We start from the raw sequence: 26,429 nt of genomic DNA, 5'->3' as shown, positions 1-26,429 counted from the left end.
TGGCCATGACCTCTCTCTCACCTGAGTGCGACTGCACAAGTAGGGACCTACACGTACATGAGTCAGTGCTCAGTATTCACGTACTTTAGCGTCCCAAAAAAATGTTTAAAATTAAATGTATAAAAGGATACTTCAAAAAACTCTGAAAACTATGAGCTTATCTTTGTGCAAAAAAATTAAAATCTATACATACTTCTTTTGTAACACATTTTTATGAACTTTTCTTTTTAACATTATGTATTTATATATTTATTTTAAAAGGCAGACACAGAGTGACAGAGAGGGAGAAAAAGAGATCTTCCATCTGCTGGTTCACTCCCTAAATGGCTGCAATGGCAGAAGCTGGGCCGATCCAAAGCCAGGAGCTTCATCCCGGTCTTCCACATGGGTGCAGGGCCATCTTCCACTGCTTTCCCAGGCACATCAGCAGGAGAGTTGATCAAGAAGTAGAACAGGGGCCGGCACTGTGGTGTAGAAGGTAAAGCCGTTGCCTTCAGCGCCGGCATCCCACATGGGCGCTGGTTCAAGTCCCAGCTGCTCCACTTCCGATCCAGCTCTCTGCTATGGCCTGGGAAAGCAGTACAAGATGGCCCAAGTCCTTGGACCCCTGCACCCACATGGGAAGATCCAGAGGAAGCTCCTGGCTTCTGGCTTTGGATTGGCCCAACTCTGGCCGTTGCGGCCATCTGGGAAGTGAACCAACAGGTGGAAGACCTCTCTCTCTCTCTGCCTTCCCTTCTCTCTCTGTGTAACTCTTTCAAATAAATAAATAAATCTTAAAAAAAAAAAAAAAAAAAAGTAGAACTGCCAGGACTTGAACCTGCACCCATATGGGATGCTGGTGCTGCAGGCAGAAGCCTAGCCTACTACACCACAGTGCCAGCCCCAAACTACTTATTCTTAAAGGACACAAGCAGTAGTCGGAGGTAATGTATCATTAAGTCTAAACGTTACTCTTTTTAAAAAAAAAGATTTATTTTATTTTATTTGAAAGACAGAATTACAGAGAGAGGTAGAGGCAGAGAGGTCTTCCATTCACTGGTTCACTCCCCAGACTGCCACAACAGCCAGAGCTAATAAGCCTATCCAAAGCCAGGAGCCAGGAGCTTCTTCCAGGTCTCCCACGTGGGTGCAGGGGCCCAAGGACTTGGGCCATCTTGTACTGCTTTCCCAGGCAATAGCAAAGAGCTGGATTGGAAGAGGAGCAGCGGTACTCGAACCAGCACCCATACAGGATGCCGGTGCTTCAGGCCAGGGCTTTAACCCGCTGCGCCACAGCGCCGGCCCCTACAAGTTACTATTAAATAATTCTGTAATAGTATAAAACATATACACATATCCATCCAAATACGGCAAAACATTAGCTGGTAGATCTATTTTTTATCAGTCTTACCATTTTTCCTCTACATTTGAAATGATTATTAATACAATTTTTATGGAGTCCTTTTTAGTGCATTCAAATATGCATTATGTACCAGTAAGTGGCAGGTAGAGTCCTAGCCACAGGATTCAAAAATGAATACAACAAGCATTGTCCTTAAAGGATTTAAATCAAAAAGAAAACATTAACTGTAATACAACCCAGATGCCCAGAGGTAGGAGGCGGGTATCTAAATGGCCCTAGGGGCACCAGCGCTGTGGTGTAGTAGGGAAAGCCGCTGTCTGCAGTGCAGGCATCCCATATAGCCACTGGTTTGAGTCCTAGGAGCTCCACTTCCGATCCAGCTCTCTGCTGAGGCCTGGGTAAGCAGAAGATGGCCCAAGTGCTTGGGCCCCTGCATCTGCATGAGACACCTGGAAAAAGCTCCTGGCTTTGGATCGGCCCAGCTCCAGCCGTTGCAGCCACTTGGGAAGTGAATCAGCAGATGGAAGACCTCTCTCTCTGCCTCTTCCACTCCACCTTTCAAATAAATCTGTAAAAAAAAAAAAAAAAAAAAAAAAAGGAAAGATGGCCCTAGGGGGAGGTGTGACCACAGGGGTGGTCCCATTGGAAAGCTGCCTATCTCTGGATACACTGGAGCTACAACTCCCACGATGGAGAGGTCTGCCAGACAGCGAGCAAAGGCATGCAACTCAGCTTGGAATGGCTGCAGCTTTAGAACTACACAAGCACCAAAGAAGCCGAAGGAAAAGGGCCCCCTTCACGAACACGGGCAGCTTCAAACCTAGAACCCAGAACCAAACGCAGAACAGAGTGAAGGAGCCCTCGAATTCTGGTGCCCAGTGTGCTGATTATTTTTAAAGTAAAGGAACCTCCAGACCAGCAGCCCCGGAAGAGGCTCTCCTCTGAGATCCCTCATCTGCCTGAAGCCCAGACCCTGCAAAGGGAAAGCAGCTGGCTCCATCCACTCCCTATCACTAACACCACAGGAAGATCGAGGCACAGAACCACAGCGGGTGAGCCTCTGTCTTAAGCTGGTCCATCGGCTCTTCCAGAGAAAATCACTCATCAACCATCGCCTGTCCTCAAGGCCCACTCATGTCCCCCTAAAAATCACTGTCTACACCCATCCTCTGCCCCACAAGTAATGGGAACGAAGCACCTGAGCCACACAGGGTTGCTGGCTCATCACTCTGCTGCAGGTACAGATCCCTTTTTCTCTTAACCTGTGTGCTGTCAGCTGAACCCAGAGACCTTCAGGGGGCCATGGGGGATCTCCCCCTCATCCATGCAAAAGCAGCCAACTCAATCTCTCAATTCTCAAAGTGGGAAAAAATCTCATTAACTGAAATACATACACAGACACCAAAGACAAAATCTTAACAACACACTTTCTGGGAACCCACCCTATCCATACTACATGACACAGTTAACATCCCTGACACACAAAACACATTAACTTCTCAAATGTTATCTGACAGGGCTGGCGCCACGGCTCAGTAGGCTAATCCTCCGCCTTGCGGCGCTGGAACACCGGGTTCTAGTCCCGGTCGGGGCGCCGGATTCTGTCCCGGTTGCCCCTCTTCCAGGCCAGCTCTCTGCTGTGGCCAGGGAGTGCAGTGGAGGATGACCCAGATCCTTGGGCCCTGCACCCCATGGGAGACCAGGAGAAGCACCTGGCTCCTGCCATCGGATCAGCATAGTGCGCCAGCCGCGGCGGCCATTGGAGGGTGAACCAACGGCAAAAGGAAGACCTTTCTCTCTGTCTGTCTCTCTCACTGTCCACTCTGCCTGTCAAAAAAAAAAAAAAGTTATCTGAGAAAAAAAAAATGTAACATTTAAAAAAAAGTGTTACCCCAAGAGGCATAGTGCAGAAAGACAACGATTTTGTCTATAAGCATATAAGCAAGAGGCAGAATAAATCAATCAACAGTGGCTCTGTGCCAGGTGTGTAAATTAAATCACAGGCACCTCCAGTCAGTCTCACTAAAAACAGTCAAGTAACAGGCAACAGTATGACATTCTGAAACCACACATGGCACAGGAAGGTACACTTAGGACACCCACCCCACACAAGAGTGGTTTCAGACACTGGCTACGCGGTGTCCCTGCCTGTTTCCCATCCATGCTTCTGCTGTGCCATAGTCCAGCCACAGCTGTTGCGGCCATTTGAGGGAGTGAACCAGCAGTTGCAAGATCTCTTTCTCTCTTCCTCTGTCACTCTGCCTTTCAAATATGTAACCAAATCTTCAAAAATACACTGAGGTTATCCTAAATGTATCTTACACAACACCAAGAGACCACTGTCCACTCATTTGTCCTAAGTCTACTTCATTGAGTAAAACTTTTGAGAAATAACCCGATTACCCAAGGTAAAACAGAAGGTCAAATACAAGACCGGGAATTCCTAAGTATGACTGCCTCTGCTCTCTACTGGGACTCACTTGCAGCTTCTCCCCAGACAGCCTGCTTGGTACCCTTCCTCTAGGCTCAGGCCACAAGCCCCTCTCTGTTTTGGGGATGTGTCAATTTCAAACAAAAAACCTATGACTGCCACATATCAGGAAACAAAAGCAATGCAATGGGGTCCGGTATTGTGGCACAGCGGGTTAAGCTGCCACCTGAGGTGCCAGCATCCCATATGTGCACCAGTTCGAGACCTGCTGCTCCACTTCCGATTCAGCGCTCTGCTATGGCCTGGACAAGCAGAAGATGGCCCAACTCCTTGGGCCCCTGCACCTGTGTGGGAGACCCGGAAGCTCTTGGCTCCTGGCTTCAGACTGGCACAGCTACGGCCATTGCAGCCAACTGGAGAGTGAACCAGTGTCTATTAATAATAATTGATATAATTAAAAAGGAGAGAATAATTCAACATGGGAAACAGGGTACACAACAGACCCACAGAATGACAAATGCCCTAAACAGCACAGAATCAGCCCTTAAGGCATTTGGATCTGGCTAAAAAGCCCATGAGAGTATTTCAGGCATGGAAAGCCAAGACATTGTGGCAAAAAATAACCTAAATGAAAGATCTCTGTGAGTGAGATCCCAGTGGAAAGAACCGGCCATCAAAGGAGGTACCTTTCTCTGAAGGGAGGAGAGAACTTCCACTTTGATTATGGCCTTGTCTAAATAAGGTTGGAGTTTGTGAAGACAAGAGGCTTCCACAGCCTTGGCAGCTCATGACAAGAGCCTCGTGTGATCACTAACATCTTAGGTAAGAGTTTCAACTGTTAAGTCAACTACAGGAGCCACTGTGCACTTGCTCCCCATGTAGGACCTCTGTCCTTAATGTGTTGTACTCTAAGAATTAATGGTAAAACTAGTCTTCAAACAGTACTTATACTTTGTGTCTGTGTGGGTGAAAACTGTTGAAATCTTTACTTAGTATATACTAAGTTGATCTTCTGTATATAAAGATAATTAAAAATGAATCTTAATGAAGAACGGGATGGGAGACGGAGTAGTAGATGGGATGGTTTGTGGGTGGTTATGGAGAGAAGAACCGCTATAATCCAGAAGTTAAACTTTCGAAATTTCTATTTATTAAATAAAAGTTTTCTATTTAAAAAAAAAAAAAAGTGTAGACCAAAAAACGGAAGACGACTTTCCACCCCTGCTCAGTAGAATCTTCTGCTGGGCATGGAAAAGCAAACTGGAGGTGCTTCATCTTCTCCTCCAACTGCTTTCAGTTTTAAGGAGTGAACAGAACCTTCACGTTCTCGTAGCCACTAGCTGTGTCTATAGCTGCTGCAGACACTACCTGGACGAGCTGTTCCACATTGAACTTGAAACTCAGTATTTTCAAATATTTTTTTTAAGATTCATTTATTTTTGGGGCTGGCGCTGTGTTGTAGCAGGTAAAGCTGCCGCCTGCAGTGCCAGCATCCACATGGGTACAAGTTCGAATCCCAGCTGCTCCACTTCCAATCCAGCTCTCTGCTATGGCCTGGGCAAGCAGTAGAGGATGGCCCAAGTCCTTGGGCCCCTGCACCCACATGGGAGACCCGGAAGAAGCTCCTGGCTTCAGATCGGCGTAGCTACGGCAGTTGCAGGCCAATTGGGGAGTGAATCAGATGGAAGACCTCTCTCTCTGCATCTCCTTCTCTCTATGTAAATAAATAAATAAATCTTTAAAAAAAAAAAAAGATTCATTTATTTTATTCTAAAGGCAGAGGTACAGATAGAAGAAGAAACTGAGAGGTCTTCCATTCACTGGCTCACTGCCCAAATGGCTGCCATGACCAGAGCTACGCCGATCCAAAGCCAGGAGCTTCTTCCGGGTCTCCCACATGGGTGCAGGGTCCCAAGCACTTGAGCCATCCTCCACTGCTCTCCTAGGTCATTAGCAGAGAGCTGGATCAGAAGTGTAGCAGCTGGTAATCGAATCAGCACCCTTATGGGATTCTGGCGCCACAAGCACAGGCTTAATCTACTATGCCACAGCACCGGCCCCTCATGCTTTTTCAATCCTGCTCCACAGTAAATAACCACTCAAGGCTTTTCTGTGGTAAATAACCACTGACGGTTTATAATAATCTTAAATAGCATGTCTGACTAAACTAGGTAATAAACACTGTTGTAGCAAATCACTGAGTCAAAACCCACGTCAGACAGTGGATTTGAATACAACATGCCACAAAATCTGCATTACTTTCTCAAATTCGAACCACTACCACCTCCGATCTTTTTCCTTGAAAAGATGACCTCTAGTCCTGAATGAGTGGCCTCGATAAACTTCTACCTTACAGAGATTCAGTGCCCAAAGTCTAGCTAGAGCCACAGAACCTACACTAGAACAGAATCTTTCAACTCCTGGGCCACTTTTGTGTATCTATCATATTCCTGTAACTCATCTTCTCAAACCTTGAGAATAAAATAGAATGTGATAAAGAATAAGAAAGTGGTATGGGGCATGTGTTGTAGCACAGCAGGTGAAGCCACCACTTAAAACACACACACATGCCATATCAGAGTGCAGCTGGAGTTGCAACAGCTTTGCCTCTCATCCAGCTCCCTGCTAACGCATCCTGGGAGGCTTTAGTTGACAGCGTTAAGTACTTGGGTCCCTGTCCTATCGGAGAACTAGATGGAGTTCTGGGCTCCTGGTTTTGGCCTGGCCCAGCCTCAACCGCTGCAAGCATTTGGAGAGTGAACCAGTGAACAGAAGATTCTCTGTCTCTCTACCTTCTGAGTAGATGAAAATAAGAATACAGTACGTAACCCATCACAAGGCATTACATAATTAATTTCAAGACAGTAATTGCTATTTAAGTTCAGAGACTACTACTGACTACAGCTAACTGCTAAGATTTGACTTTTAGAGAAATGATCTACTCTAAACTTCATTTTACGTAAATAAACTCAGGCCCTGTGTACAGAAGTAGTTGGTGGCACTCCTTCAGGGCAAGAATGACCTGAGCCAGGTGTAAAAGCAGTCAGCTTAGGCAGGAAGAGGAGGACCCTCCAGGCAGGGAAATGACATCAGCAAAAGTGTAGAGGTTCAGACAAATCAGAATAAATCCTTTTGGCTGAGAGCAAGATAAATTCAGAAACGGCTAAACTTGGTGTTGAGGGGGAAAGGACAGTTTAAATATTTAAAGACACTTCATCCTATAGGCAATGGGAGCTAGAATGGGTTTTGAGCAACAAATGTCAATTTCATGGAAAAAATAAATAATTATACAGTTGTCCATCAAGACTATAATCATAAAACAAGGACTATTAATAGTGAGAATACTTTACCATTTACAAGTCCAATTCTAAAGGCATAGGTCAAAAAGATACCATCAAAAAGAGGGGAACAAAAGAGAAAATGGAAACAGGAAAGAGATGAGGACACAGGACACACGGCTAAAACACGTCACTTAGGGCACTCGGGACTGTCCCCGCCAGCCTGCCACTAAGCATCCTCAGAGCCGCACGGCCTCTCCCGGCCCCCACTGCACAACTCACCTCTCGAGCAGCACAGTCGTGAGGGGCTTCTTCTTTATTGACTTTTCCTTTCGGAAATCCCCAGCCTGACTTCGCTAGGTACCCCTGAACCAGCAGTACCTACAGAGTAAGCAGAGGTAGAAACATCAAACTGGCCTCCTTTCCCAAACAAAGGTGTTCTCCTAAAAAAGGTGTTCCAGTCATTTAAAGCACTTCTTCAATAATGAAGTGACGCTTCCCTGCACCAAACTGGAAGATGTTCAAAACCTCAAGACCCAGAAAGTAGCAAAAATACACAAAATTCAGCCTTTAAAAGGCAAGTATGTTTTAAAACATCAAGTCAGAAAACTACACAAGTTTTGTAACACATGAAAAATTAACAGTTGATCATTATTTTACTAAAATTTTTTATTACACTCACATTTTCAAGTGTCTCATCAAGAATAATTGCACCATATGTTGGTACCCCCATTTTATATTCCTTCCATTCATCCAGGACTTTTTCCACATCTTCACCTTGAGGCAGCAAGAATGGACAATGACTGAAGAGTACAAATGGTGTCAAGGAAGCTTTCTCCTTTCATAGTCTGAGAAACTGACCGAGGAACAGCCTTGTTTAAATCAACTGTGTGTTTAGTATGAAATTACTCTAGTCTTCGCCTGAACTAAGTTTTACATTTTTGGTTTCTGTTTTCTCTACACCAAGTCACTGCTAACTGCTCCAATTAGCCTAGGTAAATCATGTGTTAGGGCTTACAGTCCTGGACCTCTGAGTGAGCAGAAATGAATCCGGGGAACACACTTATCACGACATCAGTCAAATTCATCATGTTAGGAAGTCAGCACTCAAGCTGGCAAAACAAGCAGTGGTGCATAAATGCTTCAACGAGGAAGAAAGCATCAGAACCAAGAAGGCTGAGGGGGGCCGGCGCCGCGGCTCAATAGACTAATCCTCCGCCTGCGGCGCCGGCACACCAGGTTCTAGTCCCCACTGGGGCGCTGGATTCTGTCCCGGGAGTGCAGTGGAGGATGGCCCAGGTCCTTGGGCTCTGCACCCGCATGAGAGACCAGGAGAAGCACCTGGCTCCGGGCTTCGGATCAGCGCAGTGCGCCAGCTGCAGCGGCCATTGGGGGGTGAACCAACGGAAAAAGGAAGACCTTCCTGTCTCTCACTGTCCACTCTGTCAAAAAATTTAAAAAAAAAAAAAAAAAAAAAGAAGAAGAAGAAGAAGGCTGAGGGGTTAAGTGTGGGGAGGAGAAGTTGGGATAAAGAGTGCCATTCCATACATGCACTGTGTAACATCTTTTAACAAATATTAAGGATTACAAAGAAAGGTAACTTTGGATAGTAAGGAAAACAGTCAGTTTTAAAAGTGGGCAGGCTGGCCGGCGCCGCGGCTCACTAGGCTAATCCTCCGCCTTGCGGCGCCGGCACACCGGGTTCTAGTCCCGGTCGGGGCGCCGGATTCTGTCCCGGTTGCCCCTCTTCCAGGCCAGCTCTCTGCTGTGGCCCGGGAGTGCAGTGGAGGATGGCCCAAGTAATTGGGCCCTGCACCCCATGGGAGACCAGGAGAAGCACCTGGCTCCTGCCATCGGATCAGCGCGGTGCGCCGGCCGCGACACGCCGGCCGAGGCGGCCATTGGAGGGTGAACCAATGGCAAAGGAAGACCTTCCTCTCTGTCTCTCTCTCTCACTGTCCACTCTGCCTGTCAAAAAATAAAAAAAAAATTAAAAAATAAAAAATAAAAAAAAAAGTGGGCAGGCTGCCAAATCCCTAAAATAGGACAATATAAAACAGTGGGGGAAAAGGAAATAAAACCCAAACCCTGAAACTGTATACTCAGGATTCCAATACTCCATGTACATGACCAAATGTCATCATTATAACACTGTTAGTGAAGGAAAGTATGGGGAAAACTGTAATTTACAATTATATTAGTGTTTCTCAAACTGAGGACGTAAGTATTTTTAAGGGTTCTCAAGTCCTCTATAAGTACTTGTATACTCTGTTTTCATTTTGGTACTACTCTGAAGACAAGTAATATGTACACACTACAATTACATGGATGATCACATATATGAAATATTACCACTTGACTTCACAGACCAAATTTTAGTACTAGAAATACTTTAATTACTCTATGCTATTAAAACAGAAGAAACCTTGGGTGGAAGTTTGGTGTTTTGTTTTTTTGTTTTGTTTTTTTTTTGTTTTTTTTTTTTGACAGGCATCGCGCTCATCCAAAGCCAGGAGCCTGGTGCTTCTCCTAGTCTCCCATGGGGTGCCAGGCCCACACACTTGAGCCATCCTCCACTGCCTTCCCAGGCCACAGCAGAGCTAGCCTGGAAGAGGGGCAACCAGGACAGAATCCGGAGCCCCGACCGGGACTAGAACCCGGTGTGCCAGCGCCACAGGCAGAGGATTAGCCTAGTGAGCCGCGGTGCCGGCCTGGTGCAGTTCTTAAGATGCTGCCTGGATGCCCACATCCCATACTGGAATGCCTGGCTCTAAGTCCTGGCTCCACTCCTGATTCCAGCTTACTGCTCACACACATTCTGAGAGGCAGCAGGTGACAGCTCAATTAGTCGGGTCCCTGCAACCCACATAGCAGACCTGGACTGGGTTCCCACTCCTGGCTTCACCCAGCCTTAGTTGTTGCAGGCATCTGGATGGTGAACCAGTGAACAGGAGCTGTCTCTCTGCCTTTCAAATAAATAAGATTAAAAAGAACAGAAGAAACCTAAAATGCAAATGATGCATTGGACTAATGATATCAACATAATATAGAAAGGAAGGCCTCCTAACAGATGGAGGAGAGAAGGTGGTGGCAGAACTGTTAGTACAGATACATCAAACTCAAAGCAACTTCAAAGAAGCCAGCATTGTATTCACACTGCAATGAGATGTTTGGCTGAGACAAACATGACATTAAATTCATTAATTTGGGGGACTGGCGCTATGGCGCAGCGGGTTAACACCCTGGCGTGAAGCACCAGCATCCCATATGGGTGCCGGTTCTAGTCCCAGCTGCTCCACTTCCGATACAGCTCTTTGCTATGGCCTGGGAAAGCAGTACAAGATGGCCCAAGTCCTTGGGCCCTAACATCCGCATGGGAGACCCGGAGGATGCTCCTGGCTCCTGATCAGCGCAGCTCTGGCCATTGCGGCCAATTGGGGAGTGAACCATTGGATGGAAGACCTCTCTCTCTGCCTCTCCTCTCTCTGTGTAACTCTGACTTTCAAATAAATAAATAAATCTTTTTAAAGAATTAATTAATATGAACTTTATGCATTCCACAATTTTATTTTAAAATTTATTTTAGTTTTAGTTACAGGAAAAACTAAAAAGGCCCTTAAAAGAGTCCAAAGAAGTCAGTCACCCACGACAGTACCATGATTAAAAGACAGGCATGAGCAGCAGCTTCCACCTGACCACCATCTCATATGGGGGCCAGTTCAAGTCCCAGCTGCTCCACTTCTTTAAAGATTTATTTGAAAGGCAGAGTTACAGAGAGAGAAGGAGACAGATATTCCATCTGCTGCTCACTTCCCAGATAGCCCCAACAACTGGGGTTGGGCCAAGCCAAAGCCAGGAGTTTCTTCCTAGCCTACCACGTGCATGCAGGGGCCCAAGGACTTGGATCATCCTTTGCTGTTTTCTCACACATCTTACCAGGGAGCTGGATGGAAGTGGAGCAGATACCACAAACTCAACTTCTCTGTAACTCAGCTCATTATGCTCCCACAAAATCTCTCCTTTATTTCCCTATAAATGGAAGGAGAATTGGTACCATCGTTGCATCCATCTCTCCTCAAACTTTCAAGTTATCACCCATTTTACTTCCTAAGTTTCTTTCAAATGTGACCTATTCATTTCTACCATCACAGCTTTAAGCATCTCTCATAACTAAAGAAACAACATCTCCATAAGGTTTCCAGGCTCCAGGCTAGCCTTCTTCCTTTCAGCGTCCACACTAGTTTTTAACTGGAAGCAAAGTATAAACATCTGCATGTGCACACACACCCAAAATGTTATCCAGAACTGCAAGGAACTACAAATCTATACAAAACGATCAAAACAAAACAGAAGATCTGGTTGCTTTGATTATGTTTCCATAAAGATTATAATGCCTTAAAATCAGTCACCTATGATTTTTCCACAGTTGCTATCATCAAAGCTGTAACAGAGAGTGCACAATATACTTCTGATCCCTTTGGTTCCTCATATACTTCGATACAAGCAACCAAATGGTCTAATCACGTCTCCTGAAATGTGTCTCCCATACGTGTGTTCTTCGCTGTACCACTACCATGGCAAAGGACCTCACTGCCATGTATCTCAAGTGATATAATAAACAGCCCAGTCAATGGTTCAATCCATCCTTGTCAAATCTTCTTGAATGCCATTTTCAAATGGTATGGATAATATTCTGTACCCCCAAAACTTCTGTAGCTATCTAGAATAGTTTCCCATCTATTTCTACAGAAACCAAGGGATTCCATTACGTCATAGCCTCAAGCAAAGTGATAGGGAGGTGAGTATGAGGGTATTTCAGACCCCCTACACCTACTGACTCTAGTTTTAAACACATTGGCCTTGTGGGTACAAATCCATTAGAACACATGCTTCATGGTTCACAACAATGACCTTTCAGAATAAAAACCAAAGCATCTTGGCTCAAGATTTAAGCACCTACAACACCCCGCTCATAAACCTTTCCATCTCTAACTCCTATCGTGGCCCATAGGAATCTTCTGCTCAAATTTCCTGAGATATCCCCTAAAACTTCCCTACTCTCCAATTTTGCTCTGTCCTTTTGTTTTATCTGAAATACAGCCTCCAATTGCCTTCTTAGAAAAATACCACTTTGCCCAGAATCTTTCCATTCTTTTTCCAAACTGTAGAATCATTTAATATCAGAACTATCAAGAAAGTTCTACGTAAATCAGGATAATGATCTGATTAAAAGTCATCTGGTTAAATGGAATAAAGTGAAAAACAGATCAGTTCTAGAAATAGGTTATTTCTGGAAGATCAAGTTTAAATTTTAATCATCAGTACATATTTCAAGTCTTCTGTATAAAAATAAAAACACTATTCAATTGTGCCTACTATTCACACTTGACAATTTTTAGAAATGTTTTATCCAATAGGTTAAAAACCTCAAAGATAAGTTAAAGGAGATTTGTCAGAAATATTTGATTAACAAGACTGAAAGACAGTTACAGCATTAAAAAGGATATCGGCTTTAGCAAAGTCTCTTATCCCACACTGAGGTAGTCCTGGTGTGTTCTGCATGTAGAAATCCAAGTAAAACCAATGGGCAAGCTCAATCTGAAAACACACTCGGATCGCATTGTCTCTTTCCTCGCTGGGAATATGCAAAATAAATCGGCTGTCAAAAACAAAACACAAAAATTACACTTATAAACCATAATGATTTTTTATTTCAACCTATTAAATGGTTTCATCCTTGACCCAGCAACTTAGAAGAGACTCAAATGAGTCCTGATCAAGGAAACAACCAATATTTTGGGGTAGTTATTACAGGCAAGATGAGTCTTAAAAGAGAGAACAACACATTTATCTCGCACACAACAGAATTTTCCTTACGAGTCTGTGATCCCTCTGATCACAAGGGCAGAGGTGAATCTGAGAGTTCAATACCAACGAATAAAAAATGAGCAAGAAAATACCTTCACTAGGAGTTCCTCCCAGGTCTGGTAACACTTCCAAGAATTTATGCAAATATATTCACATAATTAAATAAAAACTATGCTTGATATCTGGTTAGTCTTCACATAGAAAATATTAGAAAGATATACTGTAAAAGTAATCAGTACTCTGCTGCTCATTAATACATTACAGCTCCCTAAAAACCCTCACCTACATAGTCTCAGCTCAAGCTAACTTCCCAATAAAACCACTCCGAAAAATCCTAGGGCCCTGCGCTGTGGCCCAGAAGGTGGTTAAGCAGCTGCCTGCAGTGCCGACAGCCAACATGGGCACCAGTTTGAGACCTGGCTGTTCCACTTCCAATCCAGCTCCTTGCTAATGCACGTGGGAAGGCAGTGAAGGCTGCCCAAGTCCTTGGGCCCTGCACCAGCATGGGAGACCAGACTGAGTTCCCAGCTCCCCAGACGATTCCCAGCCTAGCCCCAGCCACTGCAAGAATTCATTAAATCAATCAATGGACAGGCGCTCTCTCTCCTTACCTGTCTACCTCTCAAATAAATAAAAAATACTGAAAAACAAAAACTTTTTTAAAGATATAAAACCTCAGCTCTTCTATATAGCATAAATTTGGGATCTGGTCTCTGCCCACATACACAATCTTGGGTTTTTTTATCTGGTTTTTTGTTTTCCTTTTTGTCATTCTGAGGTTCTTCATATCCAGCGATGTCTAACACTGTCATAAATGTCATCCATTGGGCCAGCGCCGTGGCTCACCAGGCTAATCCTCTGCCTGTGGTGCCAGTACCCTGGGTTCTAGTCCCGGTCGGGGCACCGGGTTCTGTCCCAGTTGCTCCTCTTCCAGTCCAGCTCTCTGCTGTGGCCCAGGAAGGCAGTGGAGGAAGGCCCAAGTGCTTGGGTCCCTGCACCTGCATGGGAGACCAGGAGGAAGCACCAGGCTCCTGGCTTTGGATCTGTGCAGCCCGCCGGCCACAGCAGCCATTTGGAGGGTGAACTAATGGAAGGAAGACCTTTCTCTCTAACTCTGCCTGTCAAATAAATAAATGTCATCCATATGTTCCATCCACCCTCTGCTGCTCTGTCCTCTCGTCTTGTCTGTAAGGCTTCACTCTTTGAGACTTCCAAACACCTCCTCTTCTACACAGGCGCGCCAGACTCCCCTGAATAGACTTACACACAGACACACATCATTGACTGAGGGGGACATTTTCTGAGAAACTCCTCACAGGGCCATTTCATCACTGTGAATACCAGAGTGCACTGACACAAACTAAAAAGGCACTTTCATCCTAGGAGATCGCCGTCACTGATACGAACTCTCACTACTCAAAATATCCTCACAGCTCACGACTACGAACTCTCAGAATTCCACTCTTACAATTATCTGGTTGTGATCATTATCATGCAGAAACCCTCCCAAATTAGATCATGGAATAATATGCTGTATCTCTGCATATTTTTATATGCACACTCCGTCTCTTCCAGCTCTAGAACTGGACAGAATGGGAACAGCTATTTGAGGACCTTGAAAAATAAACAGCAAAAAAGAAGAATTGGGAAGACCAATATTTTAAATCAATTTGCCTTTTTTCCACCTTCTTGTATACTCTGGCCTGGATTTGCAAGTGGGCACCAGCAAGGACACCGAAAGCTCCAGAAGCCCTCTGGTTCTGTCTCAAGCCAGGAGCCTAATGGGGCAGTCAAATAAGCCTCCAACCAATCCCATCATGGTTACAAAGGTGGTAGCAATGGGGACTCACAGAGGCTAAAACTGAAGGACAGGAATCTTCCTCTCCAACCAAAAGAGCCATGCAGTTCTGAAAGAGGCCAACTCCACTGCCTATTTTTTTCTGTCCTCCAACCACTTGGTCTCAGATATGGGCAATCACACAAGTATGTGACAGAGTGGTTTTCTGGTCACAGGATGAAAAATGGGAGCCTCAGGAAACAAGAGACCTATCAGAGAGGTAGCAGAGGGCGAGCCACTCAGGTAAACGGTATCATAAATTTTTTATGAACTCATGGGGCCCAGCTCTGAGCTGCACACACTCACATTAGACTAAAACCAGCACATTACAGTCTAAGAATTCAACTACAAAACAGACCCCAGCCCAATTCCCGCACCGGCCACTAGACAGTGCATAAAGGACCCAATAGCACTGCAACCAAGGGCCCTCTTTCACCCTGACTTACCTCCCTGGGTTTAAAAAGGGCACAGCTGTCTGCTACTTACTCTCTCAGTTTGGAGCATTTTCTATTCAACTCCAATATGGAAGATGAAGGATTAACTCTATGCCCAGTCCCATTTCAGTCCCTTCTGTTCCCCTTCTCCCAACAAAACTGTATTATAGTTTTGATTCATTTCTCAACTCTGGTACTACTGACATTCTGATGCATATAGTTCTGCATTAAGATGGGCTGCCCAGGGGCCGGCACTGTGGCGCAGTGGTTAAGCTGCTGCTTGCAGTGCCAGCATCCCATATGGGCGCTGCTTTGAGTCCCAGCTACTCCAGTTCTGATCCAGCTCCTTACTAATGCACTTGGGAAAGCAGCGGAAGATGGTCCAAGTGCTTGGGCCCTTGCACCCACATGGGAGACCTGGAAGAAGCTCCTGGCTTTGGTCTGGCCCAGCCGTGGCTGTTGCAGCCTTTTGGGGAGTGAATCAGCAGACGGAAGATCTCTCCTGTGTCTCCTCTCTAACTCTTTCAAATAAACAAATAAATCTTAAAAAAAAAATAAAAAATAAAAAGAGATGGGCTGCCCAGTGCACTTTGGGTGTGCAGCAGCATCTCAGCCCCCATCCATCACAGGTCACACCACATGCCCAGCAGTGACAACAAAATTATCTCTAGATACTGCCAGATACTCCCTGAGGGGAGTAAAATTATTCCCAGTTAGTAACTACTGGCTTAGCTGTGTTAAATGAAAATGATTTAATCCCACTGATTAAAATTAAACCCCACAGTTTTGTATTAAGTTCCCATACTAGGCCACAAGAAACCAGAGTGAAAAATCAAAATGCTTTGAAAAAGCTATCCTGTGTCATTCCACCTATAGCACATCATTCTGGAAGACAGTCAAAACTGGGGGTGGCGCAACACAGAGGATTGTAGGGCAGTGAAACTACTGTGTATATTACAGCACTGGACACATTTCACACATCTGTCCAAACCCACAGACTGCAAAACATGAAAACACAAATGCAATATACCATGTCAATGTTGGCTCACCCAGGATAATACAACACAGCTTACACTAATGTGAGAGGCATACAACAGGGGAAACTATGGTGAGGGAAGGGAGTTTGTGTGAACTCTATTTGAGAGGAACTCTGTATTTTATGATCAATTTCTGAAAACTTCTCTATGAAAAACCAACCTCTTCAGCTCAGTTCACCAAACACTCACTGTTTTACAGATGAAGTGGTACTCTACTCAACACTGCCAAATGAGGCCAATTAAGATCTTCAAACATGCTGTCACTTCATCTACTGACACATGAGCATTCTGTCTTTATATTACTGAAACTCTCAAAATGTAACTCACCACTAAGCCAAACTGTTTTTCGCTTCCTTACAATCCTTCGTTCTCTCCACAATTAATAACTGTCATCACTGCTTCTGCTTCCTTTTCTCTATACTTGTCATCATTCAACTTCTCACTAGCTTCCCATTTTTTTTCCAAGATGGGAATTTAGATGCATTTTTAAGTCTGTCCTTGTGTCTTAGTCTGTTCCAGTCTGGATCAGCTGTCCTTTTTACTGGCACACTTCTGTCATCATAGGGTTCCCTACGCCTTTATCCTCTACAGGAGCTCATGTTTCTTGTATCCGCATCTTCCTCCTCCTCACCCTACTTCCCAGTTCATACATTCTCCCACATTCTGGAAGGAGGATGCAGGGACAGTAAATATGGACACCAGACATCTGAAAATATCTTTAGCCTCACACTTGACAATCTGGGTAAACAGGTTTAAGCAGGAAATCACTCTCTTTTGGAATTCTGACGACGGCACTTCCTCATTCCAGGGGTCAACCTTGTGGCACAGTGCATTAAATAGCTGCCTATGACCCCAGCATCCCATACTGAAGTGCCGGCAAGCCCCAGCAGCTCCTCTTCTGTTCCAGCTTCCTGCTAATGCACCTGGGAAGGTAGTGGATGGTGGCCCAGGTGCTTCACCCACATCAAAGACTAGGCTGCAGTTCCTGACTCCAGGCTTTAGCCTGCACAGTGAGGCTGTTGTAGCCACTTGGGAAGTGAGGCAGCAGATAGAAGGTATCTTTTCCTCTGTGTATACAAAATCTCTGACACTCTGCCTTTCAAATAAACAAATCTTAAAAAAAAAAAAAAAGAGAGAAATGAATCTAAGATTTAAAAATAAAAACTGAAGCCATTCAGATTCTATTCTTTTGTATACAATTTTTTTCAGCGTGGATGTTGCTAAGATCTCCTTCTGCTGCCTGTGTTCTGAAATTCTCAGTGTATTTTCCCCATCCATTGCACTGCCACTCAAGAGCCTTATCTGTTTGGAGACTCACATCCTTCAGTGCTAAAGGACTGCATGGACAAGTCCTCTCACAATCCTTGACTTCTCTCTAGTATTTCCACCTGTGATTCTCCCCCACTCTTCTTCCTGGGAAATTTATCTTGCAAGACATTTACTGAAGTTTTTGTTTTTGTTCTCGTATTTTTTAACTTCCAAAAGCTCCTTGAGTTCTTTAAAGTATGGTTTTTATAGATTATCCTGTTCTTATTTCATGGTCCTAAAAAGCTACTTCACTAAGATCAATGCTCTGTTTTTTAAGTTTTCTTCTACAGCATAATCTCATTCTTTCCAATACCTTTTTTTCTGTTAAGTTTTCCCTTTCATGTTAATAGGCCTGTTCATATTTACGTGACAGACCACAAAGCTTTTTAGAAGGGTTGTCCAGGGGCCTGGCTCTGTGGTGCAGCGGGTTAACGCCCTGGCCTGAAGCGCCAGCATCCCATGTGGACTCCCAGCTGCTCTACTTCCAATCCAGCTCTCTACTATGGCCTGGGAAAGCAGTACAAGATGGCCCAAGTCCTTGGGCCCCTGCACCCATGTGGGAGACCTGGAAGCTCCTGGCTCCTGGCTTCGGATCAGCACATTGGGCCCAATTGGGAGTGAACCAGCGGATGGAAGACCTCTCTCTCTGCCTCTCCTCTCTCTGTGTAACTCTTTCGAATAAATAAAAAAATCTTCAAAAAAAACAGAAGGGTTATCCATTTAAGGTGACCAAGCTGAGGTATTTAATCGCGTAAACTTCAAGGTCAGTATCTTCACATCTCTCCACAGACTACTCAGTCTTGAGAAGACTCTTCCAATCTCCAAACTAGAGGACAAATGCCAGGCATTCATGTTCCGGAAGCTGAGCAGGGAAACAGAACACAGGATGTATAAATTCCCTTCTCCCATTTTTCAGTGTTCTTAAGCTGGAATAGACAAACACTACTACAACAGTTTCTCTTTCACATCAGCCAAGTCTCTGTGATAAATCAATTTCCTGACATACAACTCTCAAAACCCTTGGAGTCTTTGTATGCTAATGAGTCCACTGATAAAATCAGTCATGGAAATCAGTCCATGGAGAAAATGGAATTTACTTTGGTGCAAAAAGTTTGAAACCCATGCACTTTTCCTTAATACATATGTTCCATAAACATTCTGCAGACTACACACACACACATCTCTGTACCCTCTGCAATATCCTTTATCATAAGCCAGCAGGTGTGTTTCCTGAGTCCTGTGGCCAGCTCTAGGAAACTCGGAACCCAAAGAGGGGTCCTGGGAGCCCCAACTTGTAACCAATATGTCAAGTTCTAGAGACCTGGATTTGCAACTGGTGTCCAAAGTGGAGGAGGGGCAATCCTGCGGGAATGCATCCCCAATCTGTTGAATCTGACTCTACCCATATGTGGTCAGGATTGAACAAGGGGACACCCAGCTAGCACTGGCCCAATTACTGGCTTGCTTGGTATGGCCTGTGTTGTTAGAGCAAAGAAACAGCTTGCTTCTTTCCTGTATCCTCACACTCACCTATCACTTCTGTTTTTAATTCCAAGGTTTTTGGTGTTTTTTTGTTTTTGTTTTTGTTTTTTTGACAGGCAGAGTGGACAGTGAGAGAGACAGAGAGAAAGGTCTTCCTTTTGCCGTTGGTTCACCCTCCAATGGCTGCCGCGGCTGGCGCGCTGCGCACCGCACTGATCTGAAGGCAGGAGCCAGGTACTTCTCCTGGTCTCCCATGGGGTGCAGGGCCCAAGCACTTCAGCCATCCTCCACTGCCCTCCCGGGCCACAGCAGAGAGCTGGCCTGGAAGAGGGGCAACTGGGACAGAATCCAGCGCCCCTACCAGGACTAGAACCCGGTGTTCCGGCGCCGCAAGGCGGAGGATTAGCCTAGTGAGCCGTGGCGCCAGCTTAATTTCCAAGTTTTATTACTCATCTCTTAACCCATTCTTTTCCTCCATGTAGGTTTAATCAATTAATATTTTAGAAAAAATTGGGATGGTTAAGACACCATGTGGAATGCCCACATTCCGTATCGGATTACCAGACGAAGCTCCACTTTCCATCCAGCTTCCGGATAACGCACACATCTTGGAGGCAGATGATGGCTCAAGTACTTGGGTCCTTACACTTGGAGAACCCAGATTGAGTTCGTGGCTCCTGGTCTCACCCTGGAAAGCTCTGGCTGTTTCGGGCATTTGGAAAATATAGATATAGAGATATGCGCATCTATGTATAGATATATAAATATGGATATGTTTTTCTGCCTTTCAAAATAAGGGGCTACCGCTGTGGCGCAGTGGGTTAATGCCCTGGCCTGAAGCACCACCATCCCATATGAGCACCGGTTCTAGTCCCAGCTGCTCCTCTTCCAATCCAGCTATCTGCTGTAGCCTGGGAGAGCAGAAGATGGCCCAAGTCCTTGGGCCACTGCACCGCATGGGAGACCTGGAAGAATCTCCTGGCTTCAGATCAGCACAGCTCCGGCCACTGCAGCCAATTGGGGAGTGAACCATTGGATGGAAGACCTCTCTCTCTCTCTCTCTCTCTCTCTGCCTCTCCTCTCTCTGTGTAACTCTTTCAAATAAATAAATAAATCTTAAAAAAATAAAAATCTTTTAAAAAGTGACTGTATACATACAGTTATAATAGTTAATAGTTGAAATAAAATACCTTCTACTTTTGAGAAAAATTCTCCATGTCACAAAATGTTACCTTTTCAATATTCCTATGGATAAAACATTAGCACAGACATGTTTCAATAAACATCAACACTAAATGGCTAGCTGAAGATGAGCACGAGCTATTTAATTAACCTTTGCTTCCAGCAAAACAGCAGCAACATCAGCGGCCAGAAAATACCTTTCTCCTTTTAACAGTAGAGTGGCCTAAGCATAAACTACTTAAGAGGTTTTAAAAAAAAAATTCCAAGCATTTCTTCAAAAGAAAAACAACTTTCCAAACTGAAATTTTTCAGTTATTACTTTAAAAATAGTTTTTGACTTTTCAATAAGCTAATCTAAATACTGCTAAAAAGGGTTTTCATGTCAAAAACGATGCTGCATCAAATGCCAGCAGCATGATAAAATGCTGCACTTTATTTTTTTCATACAGGCATTTTTATCATTAAGCAATTCTTGTTTACCAGATATTTTAAGACAGGTGTCTTCCCTTCTTCATCTTTAATTTCACACTACTTGGAAGGTAACCATCACTACATTTCGGTATATACTGCTTCAGATTTTTCTTTGTGAATATAAAAATATACACATTCACTCAAAAATCTATTTGATAGGGTGAGCATGTGGCCTGGCAGTTAGCACACCGAGCTCTGCTGGTATTCCTGGGCAACACCCTGCTCGAGCTCCTGGCTTCAACTTCCTGCTAATGCAGACCTTGGGAAACTCAAGAATTTGAACTGAGTTCCGCTAACCAGTGGGAGACCTCAGATTAAATTCAACACACAAAACTTTTTACAAACTCACAATCGGCCAGCATTTTGGTGCAGCAGGTTGGGCTGCAATTTCAAGGCTGGCATCCCACACTAGAGTGCTGGTTCTAGTCCACTTCTGATCCAGCTCCCTGTTAATGTGCCTGGGAAAGAAGTGGGAGATGGCCTATGGGCCCCTGCCACCCATGCGGGAGACCTGGATGGAGTTCCAGGCTCCTGGTAGACATTTGGGGAGTAAACAGCAGATTCCCTCTCTGTGTCTCCCTCTCTTTAAGTCTGCCTTTCAAATAAATATACCTGGCCGGCACCGCGGCTCGCTAGGCTAATCCTCTGCCTGCAGCACTGGAACCCTGGTTCTAGTCCCGGCTGGGGCGCCGGATTCTGTCCCGGTTGCTCCTCTTCCAGTCCAGCTCTCTGCTGTGGCCCGGGAAGGCAGTGGAGGATGGCCCAAGTGCTTGGGCTTGCACTCACATGGGAGACTAGAAGGAGGCTCCTGGCTCCTGGCTCCGGACTGGCGTAGCTCTAGCCGTAGCGCCATTTGGGGAGTGAAACAACAGAAGGAAGAGCTTTCTCTCTGTCTCTCTCACTAACTCTATCTGTCAAAAAATTAAAAAAAAAGCCGGCGCCGTGGCTCAATAGGCTAATCCTCCACCTTGCGGCGCCGGCACACCGGGTTCTAGTCCCGGTCAGGGCGCCGGATTCTGTCCCGGTTGCCCCTCTTCCAGGCCAGCTCTCTGCTATGGCCAGGGAGTGCAGTGGAGGATGGCCCAGGTGCTTGGGCCCTGCACCCCATGGGAGACCAGGAAAAGCACCTGGATCCTGGCTCCTGCCATCGGATCAGCGCGGTGCGCCGGCTGCAGCGGCGGCCATTGGAGGGTGAACCAACGGCAAAGGAAGACCTTTCTCTCTCTCTCTCTCTCTCTCTCACTGTCCACTCTGCCTGTCAAAAATTAAAAAAAAAAAAAAAAAAAAAAAGATAAAGGTTGCACACATACAGTCATTTCATTTCTCTAAACAATGTAAGCCCAAGTGACACAGACTGAACCACAACACCAGTATAAAGACTGGCTTAGATGCTGGCAGAACGTGTATCATCACGCGATTTTTTCCTAAATCAACACATACTCTATTCTATTGCTCACCTTTCCTAATACTCTTCTTTAATCCTTTTTTTTTTTTTTACCACAAATGCATATTGCTGTAAAAGATTCTTAGAAGCATGAAGACAAAACGACTGCGCTCCTACCATTTCATTCTTGTCCTTCATCCAGACAAGCACACACGTAACAATTTTTTTTAAAGATTTATTTATTTGAAAGAGTTAAGAGACAGAGATCCATCTGCTGGTTCATACCCCAAATGGACTCAAGGGCCAGGGCTGGGCCAGGCCGCACCCAGGAGCTTAGCGGGGGTCCCTCACGCGGGTGCAGGGCCCAAGCACTCGGGGCCACCTTCTGTAGCTTTGCCAGGCCATCAGCAGGGAGCGGGAAGAGGAGCGGCGGGGACACGAACCACGCCGGTGTCACAGGCCCAGTCACCCGCTCCGCCACAACACCGGCACCTGTAAAAATCCCTTTTTTTTTTTTCTTACCGAATTCGGGACCAGAGAAATAGTGCCTTTCACCTTGAAGCGGGTCACCTGCATCCCCCCACCCCACGCACGGGACGTTAGTTTTTATGAGCTGCAACAGGAACTTCCTCTGCGGAGCCAGACCCGCTATCACACCCACCTGCCGCGGCTTTCCCAGCGCGCCGTCCCGGATCACAGCGGCCGCGACCTTGTCAGTCACTCAGGCTCCCCACCTCCCGCCACGAGAACCCCGCGCGGCCGCACCTGCCACGCCGGCTCCCCTCAGCGCGGCGGACCCCGGGCGGGGGACCCTCCCCCAGGGGCGCCTCGCGCGGCGGACCCTCCCCCAGGAGCCCCCCGCGCGGCGGACCCCGCCAGCCGTCCCCTGGGGCAGCCCCGGCTCCCCTCAAAGCGTGGCCGGTCCCCGGGCGGGGGACCCTCCCCCAGGAGCCCCGCGCCAGCCGTCCCCTGGGGCAGCCCCGGCTCCCCTCAGCGCGGCGGACCCTCCCCCAGGAGCCCCCCGCCAGCCGTCCCCTGGGGCAGCCCCGGCTCCCCTCAGCGCGGCGGACCCTCCCCCAGGAGCCCCCCGCCAGCAGCCCCCTGGGGCAGCCCCGGGTCCCCGCCCGCGAGGCGCGGGGGAAGGCGGCCTGCCCGGAGCAGGGGTCGCGGCGCGGCTTCGCGAGCCGAGCGGCTTCACCTGCCGGGAGCACGGGGCCGGGGGCGGACGCGCCGGGGGCAGGGGAGGCCCGGGCGGCGAGGCGCGGGGCCGCCGTACCTGCAGAGATCGTCCAGGACGCTGCCGGGAATCTCCACCCGTTTGGTCTCCATGATGAGGCCCCACAGCAGGAGCAGTGCATCCCGGCTCCGCGCGCCGGGCACCGAGCCTACGACACGGGGGCTGCGGCTCCACAGGCGCGGGAGGAAGGGGCGGGCCCCGCTGACTTCCGTCCCGTTCCCTCAGCCCGGCCCAAGGCTGGGCCAGGGCTTGGGGCGGAGCTCCCGGGGTCCCGCCCCCCGCTCTGCTTGAAAGGCCCAATGGGCAGCTGGAGAGTGAGGCGCCTGCGTACGCTCAGCCAATGAGACGTTTGTTTATTGCTCCGTCGTCTCCAATCCGTCTTCAAGCTACTCCCGCAAACCGACTTCCCGCCCCTGTGACCGAGCCCCGAGGGTGGGCAGGCGCATGCGCGCCATGCTGCCCGTGCTCTGCCGGGAAGCTCTGGGGCTCTGGTCTCCTCCGTAGACCGCGGGGCCAACATCCGGGCCTTTGGCGTGGTCCGCGCGGCCTGCTGGTGGTGGCCGGGCGGGGCAGCCCCTGCCCGCCCGTTGGGCACCAGCGTGCCCTCAGGGTTCCGGGCACCAGAGGCCGAGGGCTGTGCCTTTCCGCACTCCAAGCGCCCGACGAGGGTGTGCCGGGCACTGGGCCCTGAGCCCCGTAAAGCCCTCGCAGGACCGCCCACTGCGGCTGTTGGGGGCCTGGAGACACCGCGCCCGCCGGTCTGCCTCCTCGGCCGGACCCCCGGCTGCTTCTCCACCAGAACGGCCCACTCCGCCCTGCGGTCTCCGCCTTCTTTAATGGCTGGCCACTGCCACAGTCCACTTCCGGCCTGCAGTCTCCCTCGCTCCGGCGAGAGACCGAATCTTGGTTGAGTTTTCCTCACACCCGCGTCAGCCTGTGCTAGCAGCCGCTGCCTCGGCGCGGTTGACTCCCGGGTTTGCCGTCTTTGTCTCCCTGCGCCTTCTGGAGAATGCCTCAGATTTCTCTCAGCCGCCTGTGCAGTTGTTCCCGGAGCTCGTCAGATGTCGCTGGCTCGCGGAGTCGCCTTTCTCTGTAAATACAGCTTTTTCTCTTAGCACTCTGAGGATCCCAGCAGGTTTAAGGTTTCCTCTCCCTGACCGCGGCATTCCTCGCAGCTGCTCTTGGTCTCCATCTGTCGTAGCGGAAGGCTCGGTGGTCTCTATGTGCTCACTCCTAAAAAGGCCTTCAAAGCCCAGGATGCAGGGAACGCTGATGGGCAGGAGTGCGCAGCCTGGGTGGGACGTGTCTCCCGGAGCAGCCGGACCGGCCGGGCTGCTGGCTGGAAACCCGCGACCCCTAGGTCGGTTTCCCTGGCTGGTCAGATTCCCTCAAGAGAAGAGGCTTCCAGGCTCAGATGGAAGTACCGCGGGTGGTCAGGTATTCCGCTTGCCTGTTCCCTCCCCTGGGGCCCAGTACCCCAGTTTAGGTCTCTAAGGAGGCAGGTCCTGAGAGCAGGGAAGTGATCTGAGGAACACGGGTAGCACAGCAGGGAATTAAGGACGGGAACAAGCCCGTAAAGAGTTTACAGTCAAGGAAATCAGCGCTGTGGGTAACCGGTCTTGATCCCTCAGGAGGCCCATGTAAAACGTAGCTCAGAGCTATCCCAGTCAGCGGGCGACAGATGTGGAGTTGCACACTAACCTCCATCAGCAGCCATCGAGCCTGCTCCTGGGGCCCGCGTCCCCACCTGCCCTATGGGCGTTGAGGCTAGAAAAAGCCCTGCGACACAGAAATGCAGGTGCTAGAAGCTGGAGGAGCAGCTGGTATAGTTTGTGGATTGGCACGGCAAGTGTGAGCCCATTCAGTAGTTCTCTTTTGCTGGATGTATGTTCTGTCAGATCTGGTTGTCTTGCCTCTGACTGGAGGGCACCTTTTATTTTTCTTAGGTGTCCCACTTGGCGTTCAAGTATGGTTTTTACACTACTCTAAATCACCGCACACGTCAAAGTGGTGTTTACCCCCATGGGTGAATGGTGTAGAAATAACACAGGTTCAGGTCAGCACTGTGGCGTGGCAGGTTAAGCCACTCCCTGTGATGCCAGCATCCCAGATGGACACTGGTTCAAGGCCTGACTGCTCCACTTCCAACCCAGCTCCCTGCGGAAGATGACCCAAGTGCTTGGGCCCCTACACCCACGTGGAAGACCCAGAAGATGCTCAGGGCTCTTGGCTTTGGCATGCCACAGCCCTGACCATTGCAGCCATTTGGGGAGTGAACCAGTGGATGGAAGATCTCTCTGTGTCTCTCTCCACCCCTCCCATAACTCTGCCTTTCAAATAAATAAAACATAAATCTTTTTTAAAAATCAAGAAGAAATGTGTGTTCCCAAGTGCCTCCAGATCAAAGCACCTGGGGAAGGTGCTACCTTCATAGTTTCCCAGATCAGAGGCAGCTATAGCACCCTTTTTTGGCACTTGGTGGACAGTCCTCACTTTCTCAGTGCTAAACCAGTGTGCCCCACTGGGGCTCCATCAATGTCTGTCATGAGGCATTTTCCAAGCTACTTCCTGTGCACTCCCGCCCCCACCTCCTCACACACAGATTTCCAGGACTTTGATGTGTGTGTGGTAGAACAACTCTTTTGAGCCATGAGTTCTGAAAAACCCAAGACTTCGATCCCATCCCACTGCCCACAGACCTCAGCAATCTTTGACTTTAAAAATGAAAAAAAAAATGCAGTTGTAGTTTTAAAATATGCTGTCTCATTTAATCATCATACCTACCTGGAACAGGCAAATAAAAATTAATGAGGCTTAGAGAGATTAACTGATTTACAAAGATGAAGTGATTAAATGACAGTATGGGCGTGAGGTTTGTTATGTTAAGATGCCACCTGGGATGCCCACAACCCACATCAGAGTGCCTGAGCTTAAGTCCTGGCTCCTTTTCCAACTCCAGCTTCCTGATAACGTGCATCCTGGGGAAGCAGCAGGTGATGGCTCAAGTGCTTGGATCCCTGGGAGGCAGCCAGTGATGGCTCAAGTACAGGGTTCCCTGCCACCCACCCACCTGGCCTGTATTGCGCCCCAGACCCCTGGCTTTGGCCAGGCCCAGTCCCAGCAGTTTTGAACGTT

General features: G+C 47.6%; 1 protein-coding gene and 1 long non-coding RNA gene across 3 annotated transcripts in view; one reads left to right on the top strand and one right to left on the bottom strand.

Annotated features, from left to right (window-relative positions):
• The window catches only part of DCP2 (decapping mRNA 2), a 41,457-nt gene extending 17,898 nt beyond the window's left edge, over positions 1 to 23,559 (bottom strand). Inside the window, exons 1-5 of one of the 2 annotated variants that reach the window (XM_070076009.1) lie at positions 23,334 to 23,474; positions 14,773 to 14,968; positions 12,562 to 12,713; positions 7,737 to 7,864; positions 7,337 to 7,435 (exon numbers count right to left, since the gene is read on the bottom strand). In XM_070076009.1, coding sequence (XP_069932110.1) covers positions 7,337 to 7,435; positions 7,737 to 7,864; positions 12,562 to 12,616 — 282 coding nt within the window. In that variant the 5' untranslated portion in view covers positions 12,617 to 12,713; positions 14,773 to 14,968; positions 23,334 to 23,474. Of the gene's footprint in view, positions 1 to 7,336; positions 7,436 to 7,736; positions 7,865 to 12,561; positions 12,714 to 14,772; positions 14,969 to 23,333 lie in introns of both variants that reach the window. The other variant, XM_070076008.1, reaches the window with a different exon arrangement.
• Positions 23,560 to 23,703: 144 nt separating this feature from the next.
• Positions 23,704 to 25,671, top strand: LOC138850114 (uncharacterized). The gene is made up of 2 exons (XR_011389633.1): positions 23,704 to 24,386; positions 25,241 to 25,671. It is a non-coding gene; the product is annotated as an uncharacterized lncRNA (long non-coding RNA).
• Positions 25,672 to 26,429: the final 758 nt, after the last annotated feature.

The sequence above is a fragment of the Oryctolagus cuniculus genome, chromosome 6 (genome assembly GCF_964237555.1).
Source record: "Oryctolagus cuniculus chromosome 6, mOryCun1.1, whole genome shotgun sequence".
In the NCBI taxonomy this organism is placed as follows: domain Eukaryota; kingdom Metazoa; phylum Chordata; class Mammalia; order Lagomorpha; family Leporidae; genus Oryctolagus; species Oryctolagus cuniculus.
The sequence above is the reverse complement of the archived record's forward strand: the minus strand, read 5'-3'. Positions and strand labels throughout refer to the sequence as shown.